Raw genomic sequence first — 14,920 nt, 5'->3', positions numbered from 1 at the left:
ATCCGGTGAAACGTCTGGCTCACTGTTCTGTCTGTGGTACTGTCTTTGCTGCCCCTGTAACCGTTTTCTAGAATTAACGTTCGGATAGTCATAAAATACGATTTCCTGTACATTTTCAAGAGGAAGCATTTCGAAAAATGAGTGGAATTCCAGGCACCGCTGTCATTCAAATCACCAATCTGTCGTCTGCCGTGAGTAGTGAGCAGATGCGCACTCTCTTCGGCTTTCTTGGGGACGTCGAGGAGTTACGTCTTTACCCCCCGGAGTAAGCGCTATCAATTCGGCATGCCTAATAAAGAAACACCCAGGATCAAGGGCCTACTCCGCACGTTTACCATTGGTGCAGCTAGATACCGGAGTTTACTTAATGTAGATAGCTAGGCATGTATAACTAACGTTGACTTGTAAACTGTGTTCATTCAACATCCATGTAATTTCTAATACATGTCTGTGTTCTCTTACAGCAATGCACCACTCCCCTTCTCGTCCAAAGTATGTTACATAAAGTATCGAGAGCCTTCCAGTGTTGGCGTGGCGCAACATTTAACCAACACTGTATTTATTGACAGAGCTTTGATCGTAGTCCCATGTGCAGAAGGTGAGTATGCCCAAACTCATTCAAGTGATGATGTTGACATAATGAGTGTTTTGTGTAGTCAACACACTTCCTGTGAAATTGTGTTGTCTATTGGTTCGTGAAACCGCTGAAATTCTAACGTTAGTATCCTACATTCAAATAGCAGGTACATGCAAGTGTTTCTTTCCACTGTTTTGCTGTGTTGGTTTCCATTAGGAATACACATCAACACAAATGCACTTTCACACTTGCACTGTATCCCAGATCCAAGATGGCCTAATCCACAATGAGCACTCAATTTATCCTAAGCACCTGTCACAACTAGCTAGATATAAGCAGTGTGTTTTGTCATGGGGCTATACACAATATGAAAATAACATGATCATTTGCACGGACCATGGAAGGCACATTGTAGTAGCAGGAGTAGACACTTAGAGTAACATCATAGACTAGTACCACCTCACTGTATTCAATGACAGTTTATGCTGGTCTGGCAATACATCATCCATATTCTTGCGAAATAACACTTGACTCGGATTCTGATGTTCATGACAAAGGTTGACGTGATTGTTATGGGTATAATGCATAGTGATATGGAGGTGATTTCAAGGATATGGTAGAATAACATAATAAATAATTAACTACTTCTTTTCTCTCTTTATTTTGTTTCATTTTTTTTTTTTTTTTTTTTGCTTAATCTCCCTGTCTTCTAGAACCTTCTCTTGTTCCATTATTTAGCGTATAGCTTCTCAAAAAAAAGAAAAAAAAGTGGTCTCACCTTATCTAACCGATTCTCTCACTTGAAATGCTTTTTTGTCCACGTTAACTTAGTGCTGGATGGCTACTGAGTTTATTAATTTGGTTTTGTATGTTTTTTCTGTGTGATTATGTGTGCATATCAGATGACTAGACTGGCCCAGCTGTTACACTACACTAGCCTGAGTCAGGCATTGTTTTCCAAGCCACTATCCCCGCTGGGGCCACCGCTGCCTTCAAGGGGGGAATGTGACCAAGGAGAATAAGCCCGCTGAACCTTCCAAGATGGACACCTTGTCTCTTTTTATTTATCTTTCTTTTCTTTCTTTTTTTTGGTTGGTTTCTTTTAGTTTTTACTTTCACATGTTGTCCCTTGCCTTGTCTGCTCCCTCTAGACTCTAGCTACACTATTGCATTATTCCTAGCATATTGTTTTTCCGTTTATTATTTTGGGTTTTTCTTTTTTCCTCTCTCTTTCTCTCACCTCTTCTCTTTCTTTCTTTCGCTCATTCTCTCTCTCTCCTTCCAGTCTGTGATTGAGTTCTGTCCAGGTTGCCATGGCACCCAGGTGGAATGTGTATCACACATGGGCTGCCATGAAGATGACTAACACATTTTACTTTCTTTGTCTCCTGCTCTTCGTCTATGGTTAGGATTTCAAATATAGGGCTCATCTAAACCTTAAACTCACTAGGAAAAAGTATCATTAACTTATAAGTAGTAGAATAGAATAGAACCTTTACATTGGTAACATAATGCTTATACTGATAGTATAAGAATTTGATTACATGGACTTTTTATTTATTTTGCCCTTAAGCCTTAAATTATTGTAATTGTTTTTTTTCTTCTCAAAAACAAAGCCACTAGATTAATTGAAAGACCCACTGCGCCTTTCCCCTCTTCCATTCAGGAACGGCAGATTGAACCAGTAATAAGAAAGTGAAAGATTTCAAATCCGTTGTTTTTAGGTTTTAAGTTTTGGTTAACGTTTGGGAATTTCTCAAGATTCTTAAAAAATGTTCTTCTTTTCTGTATCTGATGTTCTGTGTGCTATTAGTGATGCAGCCATCATGAACGGTTGTCTTGTGTTGCACTCCTTTCCAACACTGCGAAACGATCGCCCTACGGGAAAAGCGCCCATGCTTGCTATCGTATGGTTCATGACCAATATGTTTCCAGTACAGGTGACCCATACCTCAAAGTGTTCTCTGCATTATTTTTTGAATCTATGAAAAAAAGAGGACAAAAATCAGGATTTCCCTTTCGTTTGTGAGGAAGAAGTCATGTTAACGTTTTTGTCTGTTCATAGCCTGAATGCTAAATGACTGACTTATTACAGTAAATTTGAGAAGTAGAGGGAAACCTCACTGTGGATGCTCAACCTTTTTTTAGCATCGGCTCTTAGACTCCTCAGTAACTAGCCAATAGAGCTAGGTCTTTGTATGAAGAAGGAATGTTCTCTCTCTCTCTAGAATACTGGGGCTATAATACTGCAGTCATAGAGGACGCAGAAGGGTTGTTTCCTGCCATGACCTGCTTTAACTCCTCGCCTTGTCCCACAGGGAAGATCCCAGAAGAAGCCAAGGCCTTGTCTCTCTTGGCACCTGCTGCCCCCCCTGCTGTTCCTGCTGTACCCAGCCTGATGCCAGGCGCCGGCCTGCTGCCCCTTCCCACCTCGGCCCCCATACAGACTGTGAGTTTGGGATTAATAGACCGTACCAGGGTGCTCAAATTCCAGTCCACAGACCAACTTTGGTCTCTGGGATGTTGCTGACTGGTCCCACAGAATAGTTGTGACAAATATTTAGTCAGTTCTCAAGTGTTAGTTTTAATATAAGTAGTCTTTCAAGAAGTGCCATAGCTTGCCAAGCCTCTGGTACAAAAAAGATTGAGAAACACTGTGCTATACAATTTTTGATCAGTAGGAGGTGTATTGCTTTACCACAGACATATTTATTAAGCTCTATAGCACCTGTGCAACATTTGGGCCTTTTATTTTCAGAATGGAACAAATGGCAATCAAACCTAAAGATATCATCAAACTGTTTCTATGTGCGGTACATCTTACCTGAAAATCTCTCAATCTTTATTCCACCTCTCCATCTGCCTAGTAATCCTTGCTCTGTTTGTGTTACTGCTGCAGCTGAGCGTCCCTATTGTGAGCCTGGCGGCATTGCCAGCTGCCCTGGACCCTGCAGTGTCGGCCCTGGCTGTGACTGGAGCAGGTGGGGTGTCGTCCTCCGCCCAGCCCCCCCTCATGGGGAACGTGGATCCCTCCAAGGTGAACGAGATCAGAAGGACTGTCTACGTTGGCAACCTCAACTCGCAGGTAACAGGGACCCTAAGAGTAACTGAAGTTCTGTGACAGCTATTCACATTTTCATATATATTTCCCATTGACCTGAATGCATGATTTAAGCTCAAAAGTCAAGTTAGGATATAGCACTTGGATGAAGCTCTTTCTCTGTTATATTAAGTGTTATCATCTGTCATAGGATGATGCCATAATCTTATGACGGTTACAGATGTAAGATCTTAATTTGAGCCAGTTTGCTACAGTAGGAAAATTATTCTGCTGCAACAGGAAATTTGAATTATTATATGGATTATAATTCATGGATATTGTTTCAGGGGTTGATCAATTTTACATTAGGGCAAATCAAGTCTGACGTTTTTAAGGCTTTAGAAGCCTTTTTTTAACATTGAATACACTACAAATTCTCATCAATAAAATAGTGATCGCATTAAGATCCTATACCTGTATCTTATTGCATTAATGTTAAAATGTGCTCTCTTCTCCCTCCGTAGACCACTACTGCAGAGCAGCTGCTGGAATTCTTTAAGCAGGTGGGCGACGTAAAGTTTGTGCGCATGGCGGGGGACGAGACGCAGCCCACACGCTTCGCCTTCGTGGAGTTTGCCGACCAGGATTCAGTGTCCAGAGCGCTGACCTTTAACGGAGTCATGTTCGGAGACAGACCCTTGAAGTAAGTCTCATAACGTTTTTATTCTATAGAAAACGTTATATGTTGTGTATCTCGTCTCAAAATATTATTAGTGGAGATACATCTATGTGTTACCCTGTTCACTGTTATTGTGGAATATTGATTGTGATGATTGTGCTTCTCTCCAAATTCAAATTAAATGACCAGTTGACATTTTTTGTGGTAGTACTACCGCACGTTGCTCAATACTGTGCTGTCTTTGGAATCGACAAACATAGCAATTGAAAGTCTTATGCCTCTTAAGTGAATTGTTTTCCATGTCTGTGGTGATTTGCCTTTCTGTGTTGTGACTTGATGTTCACTAAGTTGCGTTAATGTGATATAACGTTGTGTTTTGGTCAGGATTAATCATTCCAACAACGCCATTGTGAAGCCCCCAGAGCTGACCCCTCAGGCTGCAGCCAAGGAGCTGGAGGACGTAATGAAGAGGGTCAGAGAGGCCCAGTCCACCATTGCCGCCATCATAGTAGAGCCAGGTCAGAGGTCAACCACTCTCATCCTCACGGGTACCCTTGTAGCTTTTTTTGTGTGAAAATGGTTGGATGGTATGAAAAGGATTATGCCCGAGCCAAATGCATCCTAAATTGGATTTATTTAAAAGCACAACTCAAAGGCAGGCACAGACTTAGTCAGCAATAAAAATGCTCAGGCTTTACTGCAGATGGAAGTACAGGTATAGGAATAGATACAGGAGTGACGTTTCAACATCACATGATGTCTTTCACAGACATGGATTGGTATGATTAGTCTGACCAATCACTTCCTGTTACAGAGGAGGTGAAGAAACGCTCATCCAGTCACTCCCGACGTTCCAGGAGATCCAGAACACGGTCACGATCGCATTCCCGCTCGAGAACGAGGAGGAAGCGGTCCCATTCTAGGCACAGGTACGGCCCAGGATGGAGAATTCCTCTCACAGGCAAATAAAGTGAACTTGATTTGGTCTAATAATATAAATTCTCCCCTTTTTTGCTTTCTCGTCTCCAGAAGCAGGCTCTCTCAGAGGTCGCGGCCCAAGGTCAGCGAGTCCCACGTCTCTCGGGGGATCCACAAGAGACTTTCGCGCTCCAGATCACGGTAGAACTACTGCAGTCTGTTGTTCCAACTATTTTACCTTGAGATAAGCCTGAAGGCTTTTGTAACTCAAATAAAGCTGTTAGGAAATCTTTAGTCATGAGGATGGCGTTCATTAAAAAAAATGTGTATATTTTAAATGTGTATAGTTTATTTTGTTAGTCTGCACATCACCTTAAATGGTGTGCATTCTTTGTTTCTTTACCTTTAAGCCAGGACCCAACATTTGGTAAATACTTAGAGGACTGTGTTTTAGCAGCAGTGCCAGTATGATGTTGAGTTTACTCATTGAATCACTAGGCTCCAGTCTCTCTGTCATGGTTTGTACCAGCTTGCAGATCAAAGGCATCTAGGAAAGGAGTGACACACTTTCTTGTGTACTGCAGGGACAGGCGGAAAGAGAGGGAGCAGAGGACGAGAGGAAAGGAGGATATATCTCGGGTTATAGAGGACAGGAGGCAGAAGGAGAAAAAGGCTAAAACACCTCCAAAAAGCTACAGTGCATCCCAAAGGTCCAGGAGCACGAGCAGGTCAGCAGAACACCATACTATACATGCTTCCTGAATGTACTCAGTTGTCAGTTTATTAGGTACATCACCCCTTTCACAAAAAATGGTTAGCTTCTACAGACAGTGAGTCATGTGGCCCTGGCTTGTTATATAAAGCCGGCAGCCGGGCATTGTAACTGTTCGATTGAACGTTAGAATGGGCGCACTGTTTCCACTGGTTCCAGTATCTCAAAATTACCAGCCTCCTGAGCTTTTCACCCCAGTGCGTGAAAAGGACATATAAAGACGTTAATGGGTGTTCCAGCTGTGTATTTGATCTGTGCGTGTGCTAGCAGCAGCCGAACGAGCCTCCCTCTCTAGCACGAGTAAAGTGTGTTCAGAACAACTCAATGTAGAAGTTGTTTTCACATACAAACTTCTTATGTTTGAACTAAGAATCCAATATCCTTCCCAAAAATAAAATGTTCACCTTGGTAGAACGTTTGTTTTGCTTGGTGATTTTCTGCATTTTCAGAGTGCCATCAGGTAGCCTGATTTCAGATGTGTCCATGTAGATAACAAAAACATGAGCTTGCACACACCCAGAATAATAGTTTGTGTGGAGGTGCTGACTAATGGCGAATAAACTATCAAAATAATGAAAGTCGCACACTCCATGTGTAATCTCCCAGCAATTGAATGGGTATCTAACAACGTTTCGGCATCACTGTGCCTTCCTCAGATGTGTCCATGTAAACAGAATTATTAGGAAATTGTTATTCTTGCAAAGCATGTAAACGTTTTAATCTAATTATTATATTCATCTGGCTATTATTGTGTGCATGTAACTGCACTCAGTGTCAAGTGTTTACTGTAAATGATGCACCAACAAAAAACGTCCAGTAAGCGGCAGTCCAGCTCGTTGATGAGAGGTCGAAGGAGAATGGCAAGAATTGTGCAAGCTAACAAACGGGCCTCAAATAGGCAAATAATGGTGCAGTACAACAGTGGTGTGCAGAACGGCATCTCGGATAACAGAACTTGTCAGTCCTTATCACTGATGGGCTATTGCAGCAGACCACACAGGGTTCCACTCCTATCAGCTATGGGCACGCGATCACCAACCCTGAGATTTGAGGAGTGGAAAAACTTTGCCTGGTCTGAAGAATCCCGGTTCCTGTTGCGTCATGCTGATGGCAGAGTCAGGATTTGGTGTAAGCAGCATAAGTACATGGCCCCATCCTGCATGGTGTCAATGGTACAGGCTGGTGGTGTAATGGTGTGGGGAATGTTTTTCTGGCACACATTAGGTCCCTTGATACCAATAGAGCAAAGTTTTTAATGCCACACCTTGTGGAATCCACGCACTGAAGAATTCAGGCTGTTATGGAGGCGTACATAATAAACTGACCACTGAGTGTATATAGTATATCAAGCTGAATCCTTTCTAATTGATTTATAGTTAAGCACACATCTTAAATTAGGGTAGGGCCTGTTGATGAAACAAAAATTGACTTATTTGTTCAGCTAACACACTATATAAAATGAGGACTGAACTGATGTACACACAATAATATCCATAGGCCTGTCTGAGAGCTCTCGATATTGACTAAAACTCCCAGTTAATATTAAGAAATGTTGGTGTAAATGATTTTCAGGGGCCACAGAAGGAAGAGCAGGGATCGTTCTAGGAGTCCCAGAAGGAAAGCCAGGTCTCCCTCACCAAAGAGGTACAGTAAAACAATGTAGTACAACGGGACCATTCAACACAACAATCAGCACCACCACAACCAAGCCCATAGGGTGGGAATCCTAACTTGAGATACACATGTGTAACTTAAATCTTGCATTATGATGGTCTCTGGAAGATTTGCACAAACAAGGCTTTGGATGACATTACTCTGTCGCTCATTAAGGGTTGTGTTGACATTTACATTTGCAGAGGGAGGAAAGACGAGAAGAGGGAGAAAGCAAGGGATGGCAGCAGGGAAAAGAGGGAGAGTTCCAACTCCGGGAAGAAGAGCAGCAGAGATAAAGAGAAGATTGAGCTCAAGGCCAAACCTATGAAGGTGAGAAGACTAATGCTATAGTTGCTGACTTCTGAATCCACTCCTGACCGTAAGTGCACTTGTCAGAAGTTGACTGTATTTGTGTCTATAATCATTGTCCTTTAGGGTAATGTCCTTATCACTGTAATTAGCATAATATCTGCACGTCGTCAAGCCTGTCTCGGAAAAACACTGGCCTACTTCTCACTGACTGCACTAAAGATCAAATCTCTGTGAAACTCCACTCTTCAGAATTGATAACAATCTGCAGACAGCTTACTAGGGGTTCCTCACAGTAAACTTTGTTTGGCGACTTTCAACCATGGGGGACTTGCCACTGCAAGTGTTTTGTACAGTGTGTGTGTGTAGTATGAACAATGTTGCGCATAGCTATATTCTAGTTTTGAGATTTTGGGCCTCGCCCATTCTTTCCTGCAATATCCCTTTGTAGTTTTTAGTGTTAATTTGAAGTATGAAGTACCAAGAAAAAGTATGTGGTGTGCAATAGAGTAGTTCAGATCAATAGTCTGAGGTGAGGCAAACTGAAAGGTAAGGACTGAGTTTGGCAAGAGAGCATTTACACATGCTGCCCCATCCTGTAACTCTTTGCAAAAATTGTATTACAATTGAGGATTTAATCACACTAGAATGTTGTTTTTACCATGACTCCTGCTCTTTCTATACTCTTTATGACAAATGATTGCAATGTTTTTACATGACAATTTGGATTGTACAGTTCATTCGGAAAGTATTCAGACCCCTTCACTTTTTCCACATTTTGTTACGTTACAGCCTTACTTTAAAATTGATTAAATTATTTTTTTCCCTCATCAATCTACACACATTATCCCATAATGACAAACGAACATTTTTACAAATAATAACCTACATTTTTTTGCATACAGTACCAGTCATGCATTTACTCATTCAAGGGTTTTTCAAAATAGTGTTAAACCAATCAAAATATTTTACATTTGAGATTCTTCAAAGTAGCCATCATTTGGCTTTACGACAGCTTTGCACACTCTTGGCATTCTCTCAACCAGCTTCACCTGGAATGCTTTCCAACAGTCTTGAAGGAGTTCCCACATATGCTGAGCACTTGTTGGCTGCTTTTCTTTCACTCTGCAGTCCAACTCATCCCAAACCATCTCAATTGGGTTGAGGTCAGGTGATTGTGGAAGCCAGGTCATCTGATGCAGCACTCCATCACTCTCCTCCTTGGTCAAATAGTTCTTACACAGCCTGGAGGTGTGTTGGGTCATTGACCTGTTGAAAACAATCACAGACCGTGTCACTAGCAAAGCACCATCACACCACCTCCTCCGTGCTTCCATTGACCTACACTGCGTCTCACAAAGACACAGCGTTGGAACCAACATTTTCAAATTTGGACTCATCAGACCAAAGGACAGATTTCCACCTAATGTCCATTGCTTGTGTATCTTGGCCCAAGCAAATCTCTTCTTATTGGTGTCCTTTAGTGGTGGTTTCTTTGCAGCCTGATTTCATGCAGTCTCTTCTGAACAGTTGATGTGTCTGTTACTTGAACTCTGAAGCATTTATTTGGGCTGCAATTTCCTAGGCTGGTAATTCTAATGAACTGCAGCAGAGGTAACTCTGGGTCTTCCTTACCTGTGGCGGTCCTCATGAGAGATAGTTTCATCAGAGCACTTGATGGTTTTTGTGACTGCACATGAATACATTTTCTGGATTGTCATTCCAGTTGTTTTCTGGATTGACTGACCTTCATGTCTTGAATGAATGATGGACTGTCGTTTCTTTTTGCTTATTTGAGCTGTTGTTGCCATAATATGGACTTGGTCTTTTACCAAATAGGGCTATCTTCTGTATACCACCCCTACCTTGTCACAACACAACTGATTGTCTCAAACGCATTAAGGAATTCCACAAATTAACTTTTAACAAGGCACACCTGTTAATTGAAATGCATTCCAGATGACTACCTCATGAAGCTGGTTGAGAGAATGCCAAGACTGTGCAAGGCAAAAGGTGGCTACTTTTTGCATACTACATGATTCCATTGGTGTTATTTCATAGTTGTGATGTATTCACTATTATTATACAGTGTAGAAATAAAGAAAAAACCCTTGAATGAGTAGGTGTCAACTTTTGACTTGTACTGTTAGTATTCAGACCGTTTGCTATGAGACTTGAAATTGAGCTCAGGTGCATCCTCTTTCCATTGATCATTCTTGACATGTTTCTTCAACTTGATTGGAGTCCACTTGTGGTAAATTCAATTAATTGGACATGATTTGGAAAGGCACATACCTGTCTATATAAGGTCCCACAGTTGACAGTGCATGTCAGAACAAAAACCAAGCCATGGAGGTCTACGGACAATTCCTTCGACCCCGAGACAGGATTGTATCAAGCCTCAGCTCTGGGGAAGGGTACCAAAACATTTCTGCAGCATTGAAGGTCCCCAAGAACACAGTGGCCTCCGTCATTCTTAAATAGAAGTTTGGAATCACCAAGACTCTTCCTAGGGCTGGCCGCCCGGCCAAACTGAGCAATTGGGGAAGAAGGGCGTTGGTCAGGGAGATGACCAAGAACCCGATGGTCACTCTGACAGAGCTCTAGAGTTCTTCTGTGTAGATGGGAGAACCTTCCAGAAGGACAACTATCTCTGCAGCACTCCACCAATCAGGCCTTTATGGTAGAGTGGCCATACTGAAGCCACTCATCAGTAGAAAGCACATGACCGCCCGCTTGGAGTTTTCCTAAAGGACTCTCAAGACCATGAGAAACAAGATTCACTGATCTGATGAAACCAAGATTGAACTCTTTGGCCTGAATGCCAAGCGTCATATCTGGAGGAAACCTGGCACCATCCCTACGGTGAAGCATTGTGGTGGCAGCATCATGGTTTGGGGATGTTTTTCAGCGGCAGGGACTGAGTGACTAGTCAGGATCAAGTTAAAGATGAATGGAGCAAAGTACAGAGGTCCTTGATGAAACCCTGCTCCAGAGCACTCAGGACCTCAGACTGGGTTGAAGGTTCACCTACCAACAGGACAACGACCCTAAACACACAGCCAAGACAACGCAGGAGTGGCTTCGGGACACGTCCCTGAATGTCCTTGAGTGGCCCAGCCGGAGTCCGGACTTGAACCCGATTGATCATCTCTGGAAAGACCTGAAAATAGCTGTGCAGTAACACTCACCATCCAACCTGACAGAGCATGAAAGGATCTGTGAGAGGTGTACCAAGCTTGTAACATCATACCCAAAAGAGGACTCAAGGCTGTAATTGCTGTCAAAGGTGCTACAAAAAAGTACAGAGTAAAGGGTCTGAATACTTTATGTATATGTGATATTTATATTTTTAGAGTAAGGCTGTAACGTAACAATATGGAAAAAGTCAAGTGGTCTGAATACTTTCCGAATGCACTGTTCTGTGTTATGGTGAGTGTGTGACTAAATGTGCTGTTTTCTTGGCCAGGGCGTACTTGAAATATAGATATCAATCTCCATGTGACTTTCCTGGTTAAACAAAGGATAAATCAAACTAAAGTACAGTGACATGATGTCCTATAGTCAGTAACCTTAGCTCTTAAATGTTTTCACTGTGGCCCTATTGTTTTCTGTTAATCCACCTAGTATAGTCAGGCCTGCTCTATTTGAAATGTAATTTTGAACGTGATCCTTTGATTAGGTGGAAAGGGACTACGACAGGAAGGAGAAGGACTACCAGAGTGACAGGGAGGGGTCGGCCACACCAAGCGAGGGTTTGACATCACCCTGCGTCCAGCACAACGGCAGCTACAACACAAACACAGAGGATGACGCTGCCTCGCTCGCCGACAGCACTGAGTGATGGGTGTGAAACCAGGCAGAACCATGGGAACGAGACAGTCCACTATGTATCCAGCTCCTGTGATCTTTACCTTGGTATAACATACACATGCATCCCTTCCTGTTCCCCAGGCTGGCACAAGTGTGCCAAAAACCATTAGATCTTATCTGATTATTTTCCTAGTTCCAGTTTCTTGGTGTGTATTTAGTGTAAGACCGTATAAGAGAATGCTGACCCCCTATGCCCATTGCTGTGAATCTGTTGTCACATGATATTCATATTGAAAATAGACCTTAACGTGCACAGCTTGTTTTTATAGATGTGGAGAATGTGTGCTTTTCCTACAGTAAGAACTGTGTTGAACATAACATGCTTGTGGTTGATTTCCTGTTTCTTGGTTAATTTGGTGTTTGTGCTATCGTGCAACACTTCATCTATTTTGGTTACTACTAGATGCAAGGTGTCTGTTTGTGCACAATATCTTAGTTTGCACCCAATGTAAGAAATGCTGTTATTTACAAATTCTTACAAAATCAATATTTCTATAAAGTAATATTATGTGGAAGATCTTATAATGCAAGATGTCTAGTGTCTGTTGCTGTTAGAAAGGCCTTTCTCAAGGCTTCAACCAGCTTCATGGTTCAGCATGCCAACCCTACATTATACAGAGGTTCAACTTGCTTGACACATAGGAATGAGTTAAAAAATTCCCTGGCAGACAAGTCAAAGTGCCTAGACTGAAATTGTACAAAAATACACTAATAATAAACTTTATGAAGTTATTGAGATGCAAGATGATGTGTTGGTATTCTGCTTAAGCAATCGGGAAAAGTTGTTAGATATGAGTGGTGTTGTCTTGGATACAAACAGCAAGCGTAATATTCATAAAATCTCAGTTTTACCAATCATAATTAAGTTATATTTGTAGTTTTGCGTTTGTTTGGTGGTGATGGATTCCAGTGTTTTGTATGAACCCAGTGGCCATGGGGAACCCTGCAGTACAAAGTGTTCAATTTGGCTCCAATTTATCAGCAGTATTTTCTTTTGAACCAGAGTTTTTATCAAAGCTATGTATGTGTTGCAGTGAGTATGTATGTAGTACAAGTTGATTCAGGAGTGAGTGAACATGGTTTTCTCCTCACCAAATTGTGTTTACGTATACAGTATCTATGCTTTGGATTGAAGGACCTAATTTTTGCAGAGTTAAGAGATACATAAGGCATTGATCTGAGTTGTTTTATCATTTACATTGTCTTAATGAAGGGTAAAAAAATATAACAATCCACAACATTCATGAGACATTTGAAAGGATTGTGTAAAGAATGTATTTTTTATATTCATATAATGCATTCGGAAAGTATTCAGACCCCTCAATTTTTTCCATATTTTGTTAGGTTACAGCCTTATTCTAAAATGTAATAAATACTATTTTTTTCCTCAGCAATCTACCCACAATACCCCATAATGACAGTGCAAAAATAGGTTTTTAGAAAATGTTGCTAATTTATCATTTAAATTGAAATCACTTTTACGTAAGTATTTAGACCCTTTACGCAGTACTTTGTTGAAGCATCTTTGGCAGTGATTACAGCCTCGAGTCTTCTTGGGTATGACGTCCCAAGCGTGGCACACCTGTATTGGGGCGTTTCTCCCATTCTTCTCTGCAGATCCTCTCAAGCTATGTCAGGTTGTATGGGGAGCGTTGCTGCACAGCTATTTTCAGGTCTCTCCAGAGATGTTCGATCAGGTTCGGGCTCTGGCTAAACCTCTCAGGGACATTGAGACTTGTCCCTCCTGTGTTGTCTTGGCTGTGTGCTTAGGGTCATTGTCCTGTTGGAAGGTGAACCTTTGCACCAGTCTGAGGTCTTCACTTGCTCCACAGCACTTTTCATCAAGGATCGCTCTGTACTTAGCTCTGTTCAGCTTTGCCTCGATCCTGACTATAGTCTCGCTGCCTCTGAAAAACATCCACACAGTATGATGCTGCCACCACCATGCTTCATCGTAGGGATGGTGTTAGTTTTCCTCCAGACGTGAAGCTTGGCATTCAGGCCAAAGAGTTCAATCCTGGTTTCATCAGACTAGAGAATCTTGATTCTCATGGTCTTGAGTCCTTTAGGTGCATTTTGGCAAACTCCAAGTGGGCTGTCGGACCTTTTACTGAGGAGTAGGTTCCGTCTGGCCACTCTACCATAAAGGCCTGATTGGTGGAGTGCTGCAGAGATGTTCGTCTTTGTGGAAGGTTCTCCTATCTCCACAGAGGAACTGTGGAGCTCTGTCAGAGTGACCATCGGGTTCTTGGTCACCTCCTTGACCAAGGCCTTTCTCCCCTGATTGCTCAGTTTGGCTGGGCGGCCAGGTCCAAACATCTACCATTTTAATAATGACGGAGGCCACTGTTCTTGGGGACCTTCAATGCGGCAAAAAAATGTTGGTGCCTTTCCCCAGATCTGTGCGTCGTCATAGTCCTGTCTCGGAGCTCTACGGACAATTCCTTCGACCTTATGGCTTGGTCTTTCCTATGTCATGCACTGTCAACTGTGGGACTTTTCTATATAGACAGGTTTGACTTTCCAAATCATGTCCAACTCGTTGAATTTATCATGGGTGGACTCCAAGTTGTAGAAACATCTGAAGGATGATCAAGGCAAACAGGATGCATCTGAGCTCAATTTTGAGTCTCGTAACAAAGGGTCTGAATACTTATGTAAATTTGCAAACATTTCTAAAAACCTGTTTTCGCTTTGTCATTTTGGGGTATTGTGTGTAGATTGCTGAGGAATTGTTTTATTTAATTGATTTTAGAAATAAGGCTGTAACGTAACAAAATGTGAAGAAAGTCAAGAGGACTGAATACTTTCTGGAGGCATTGTGTGTTTTATATATCACACACACACACACTGTAGAGAACATGTGTACAAAAAGGTGTTGGCTCACTCTTATGTACTTGTTAAAGATGTTTGCAACTAATGTGTGAAAATTATGAAAGAGGATATCGCAAACAATGCTTCAATGTTTTCTCTCTATTTTGTATGTTTGTCCTGAAACTGTACCTTTGACAAAGTACCTACTATATTTCAGACTATCCTAACCAAAAGAAATCCAATAAAGAGACTTTGCGTCAAATAAGTCTCAACTATACTTGTAAT

The 14,920-nt window shown here is 41.8% G+C and overlaps 1 protein-coding gene across 4 annotated transcripts; it reads left to right on the top strand.

Annotated features, from left to right (window-relative positions):
- Positions 1 to 13: 13 nt before the first annotated feature.
- On the top strand, positions 14 to 14,919 carry srek1 (splicing regulatory glutamine/lysine-rich protein 1). 4 transcript variants are annotated; one of them, XM_029650612.2, is made up of 12 exons: positions 14 to 265; positions 465 to 598; positions 2,896 to 3,026; positions 3,477 to 3,662; positions 4,142 to 4,320; positions 4,681 to 4,814; positions 5,111 to 5,225; positions 5,326 to 5,415; positions 5,799 to 5,942; positions 7,559 to 7,630; positions 7,843 to 8,018; positions 11,631 to 11,721. In XM_029650612.2, the coding sequence occupies exons 1-11, from the start codon at positions 138 to 140 to the stop codon at positions 7,988 to 7,990; spliced, it is 1,461 nt and encodes a 486-aa protein (XP_029506472.1). In that variant the 5' UTR covers positions 14 to 137; the 3' UTR covers positions 7,991 to 8,018; positions 11,631 to 11,721. The 4 variants fall into 4 exon arrangements, with proteins under 4 accessions (XP_029506472.1, XP_029506465.1, XP_064873497.1 ...); XM_029650605.2 differs by having other exon boundaries at positions 15 to 265; positions 7,843 to 7,969; positions 11,631 to 14,919; XM_065017425.1 differs by lacking the exon at positions 14 to 265 and adding an exon at positions 1,480 to 2,517 and having other exon boundaries at positions 509 to 598; positions 7,843 to 7,969; positions 11,631 to 14,919.
- The last annotated feature ends 1 nt before the right edge of the window (position 14,920 follows it).

This window comes from Oncorhynchus nerka, linkage group LG4 (genome assembly GCF_034236695.1).
Source record: "Oncorhynchus nerka isolate Pitt River linkage group LG4, Oner_Uvic_2.0, whole genome shotgun sequence".
Lineage (NCBI taxonomy): Eukaryota > Metazoa > Chordata > Actinopteri > Salmoniformes > Salmonidae > Oncorhynchus > Oncorhynchus nerka.
Note: the sequence above shows the minus strand (reverse complement) of the source record. Positions and strands in the feature narration are given on the sequence as shown.

Bases quoted from the DNA above. Each gene is read 5' to 3' on its own strand.
- srek1 (XM_029650605.2), top strand. From the start codon at position 138: ATGAGTGGAATTCCAGGCACCGCTGTCATTCAAATCACCAATCTGTCG. The intron at 599-2,895 runs GTGAGTATGCCC...CTTGTCCCACAG, and splicing joins CGTAGTCCCATGTGCAGAAG to GGAAGATCCCAGAAGAAGCC. The intron at 5,226-5,325 runs GTACGGCCCAGG...TCTCGTCTCCAG, and splicing joins CGGTCCCATTCTAGGCACAG to AAGCAGGCTCTCTCAGAGGT.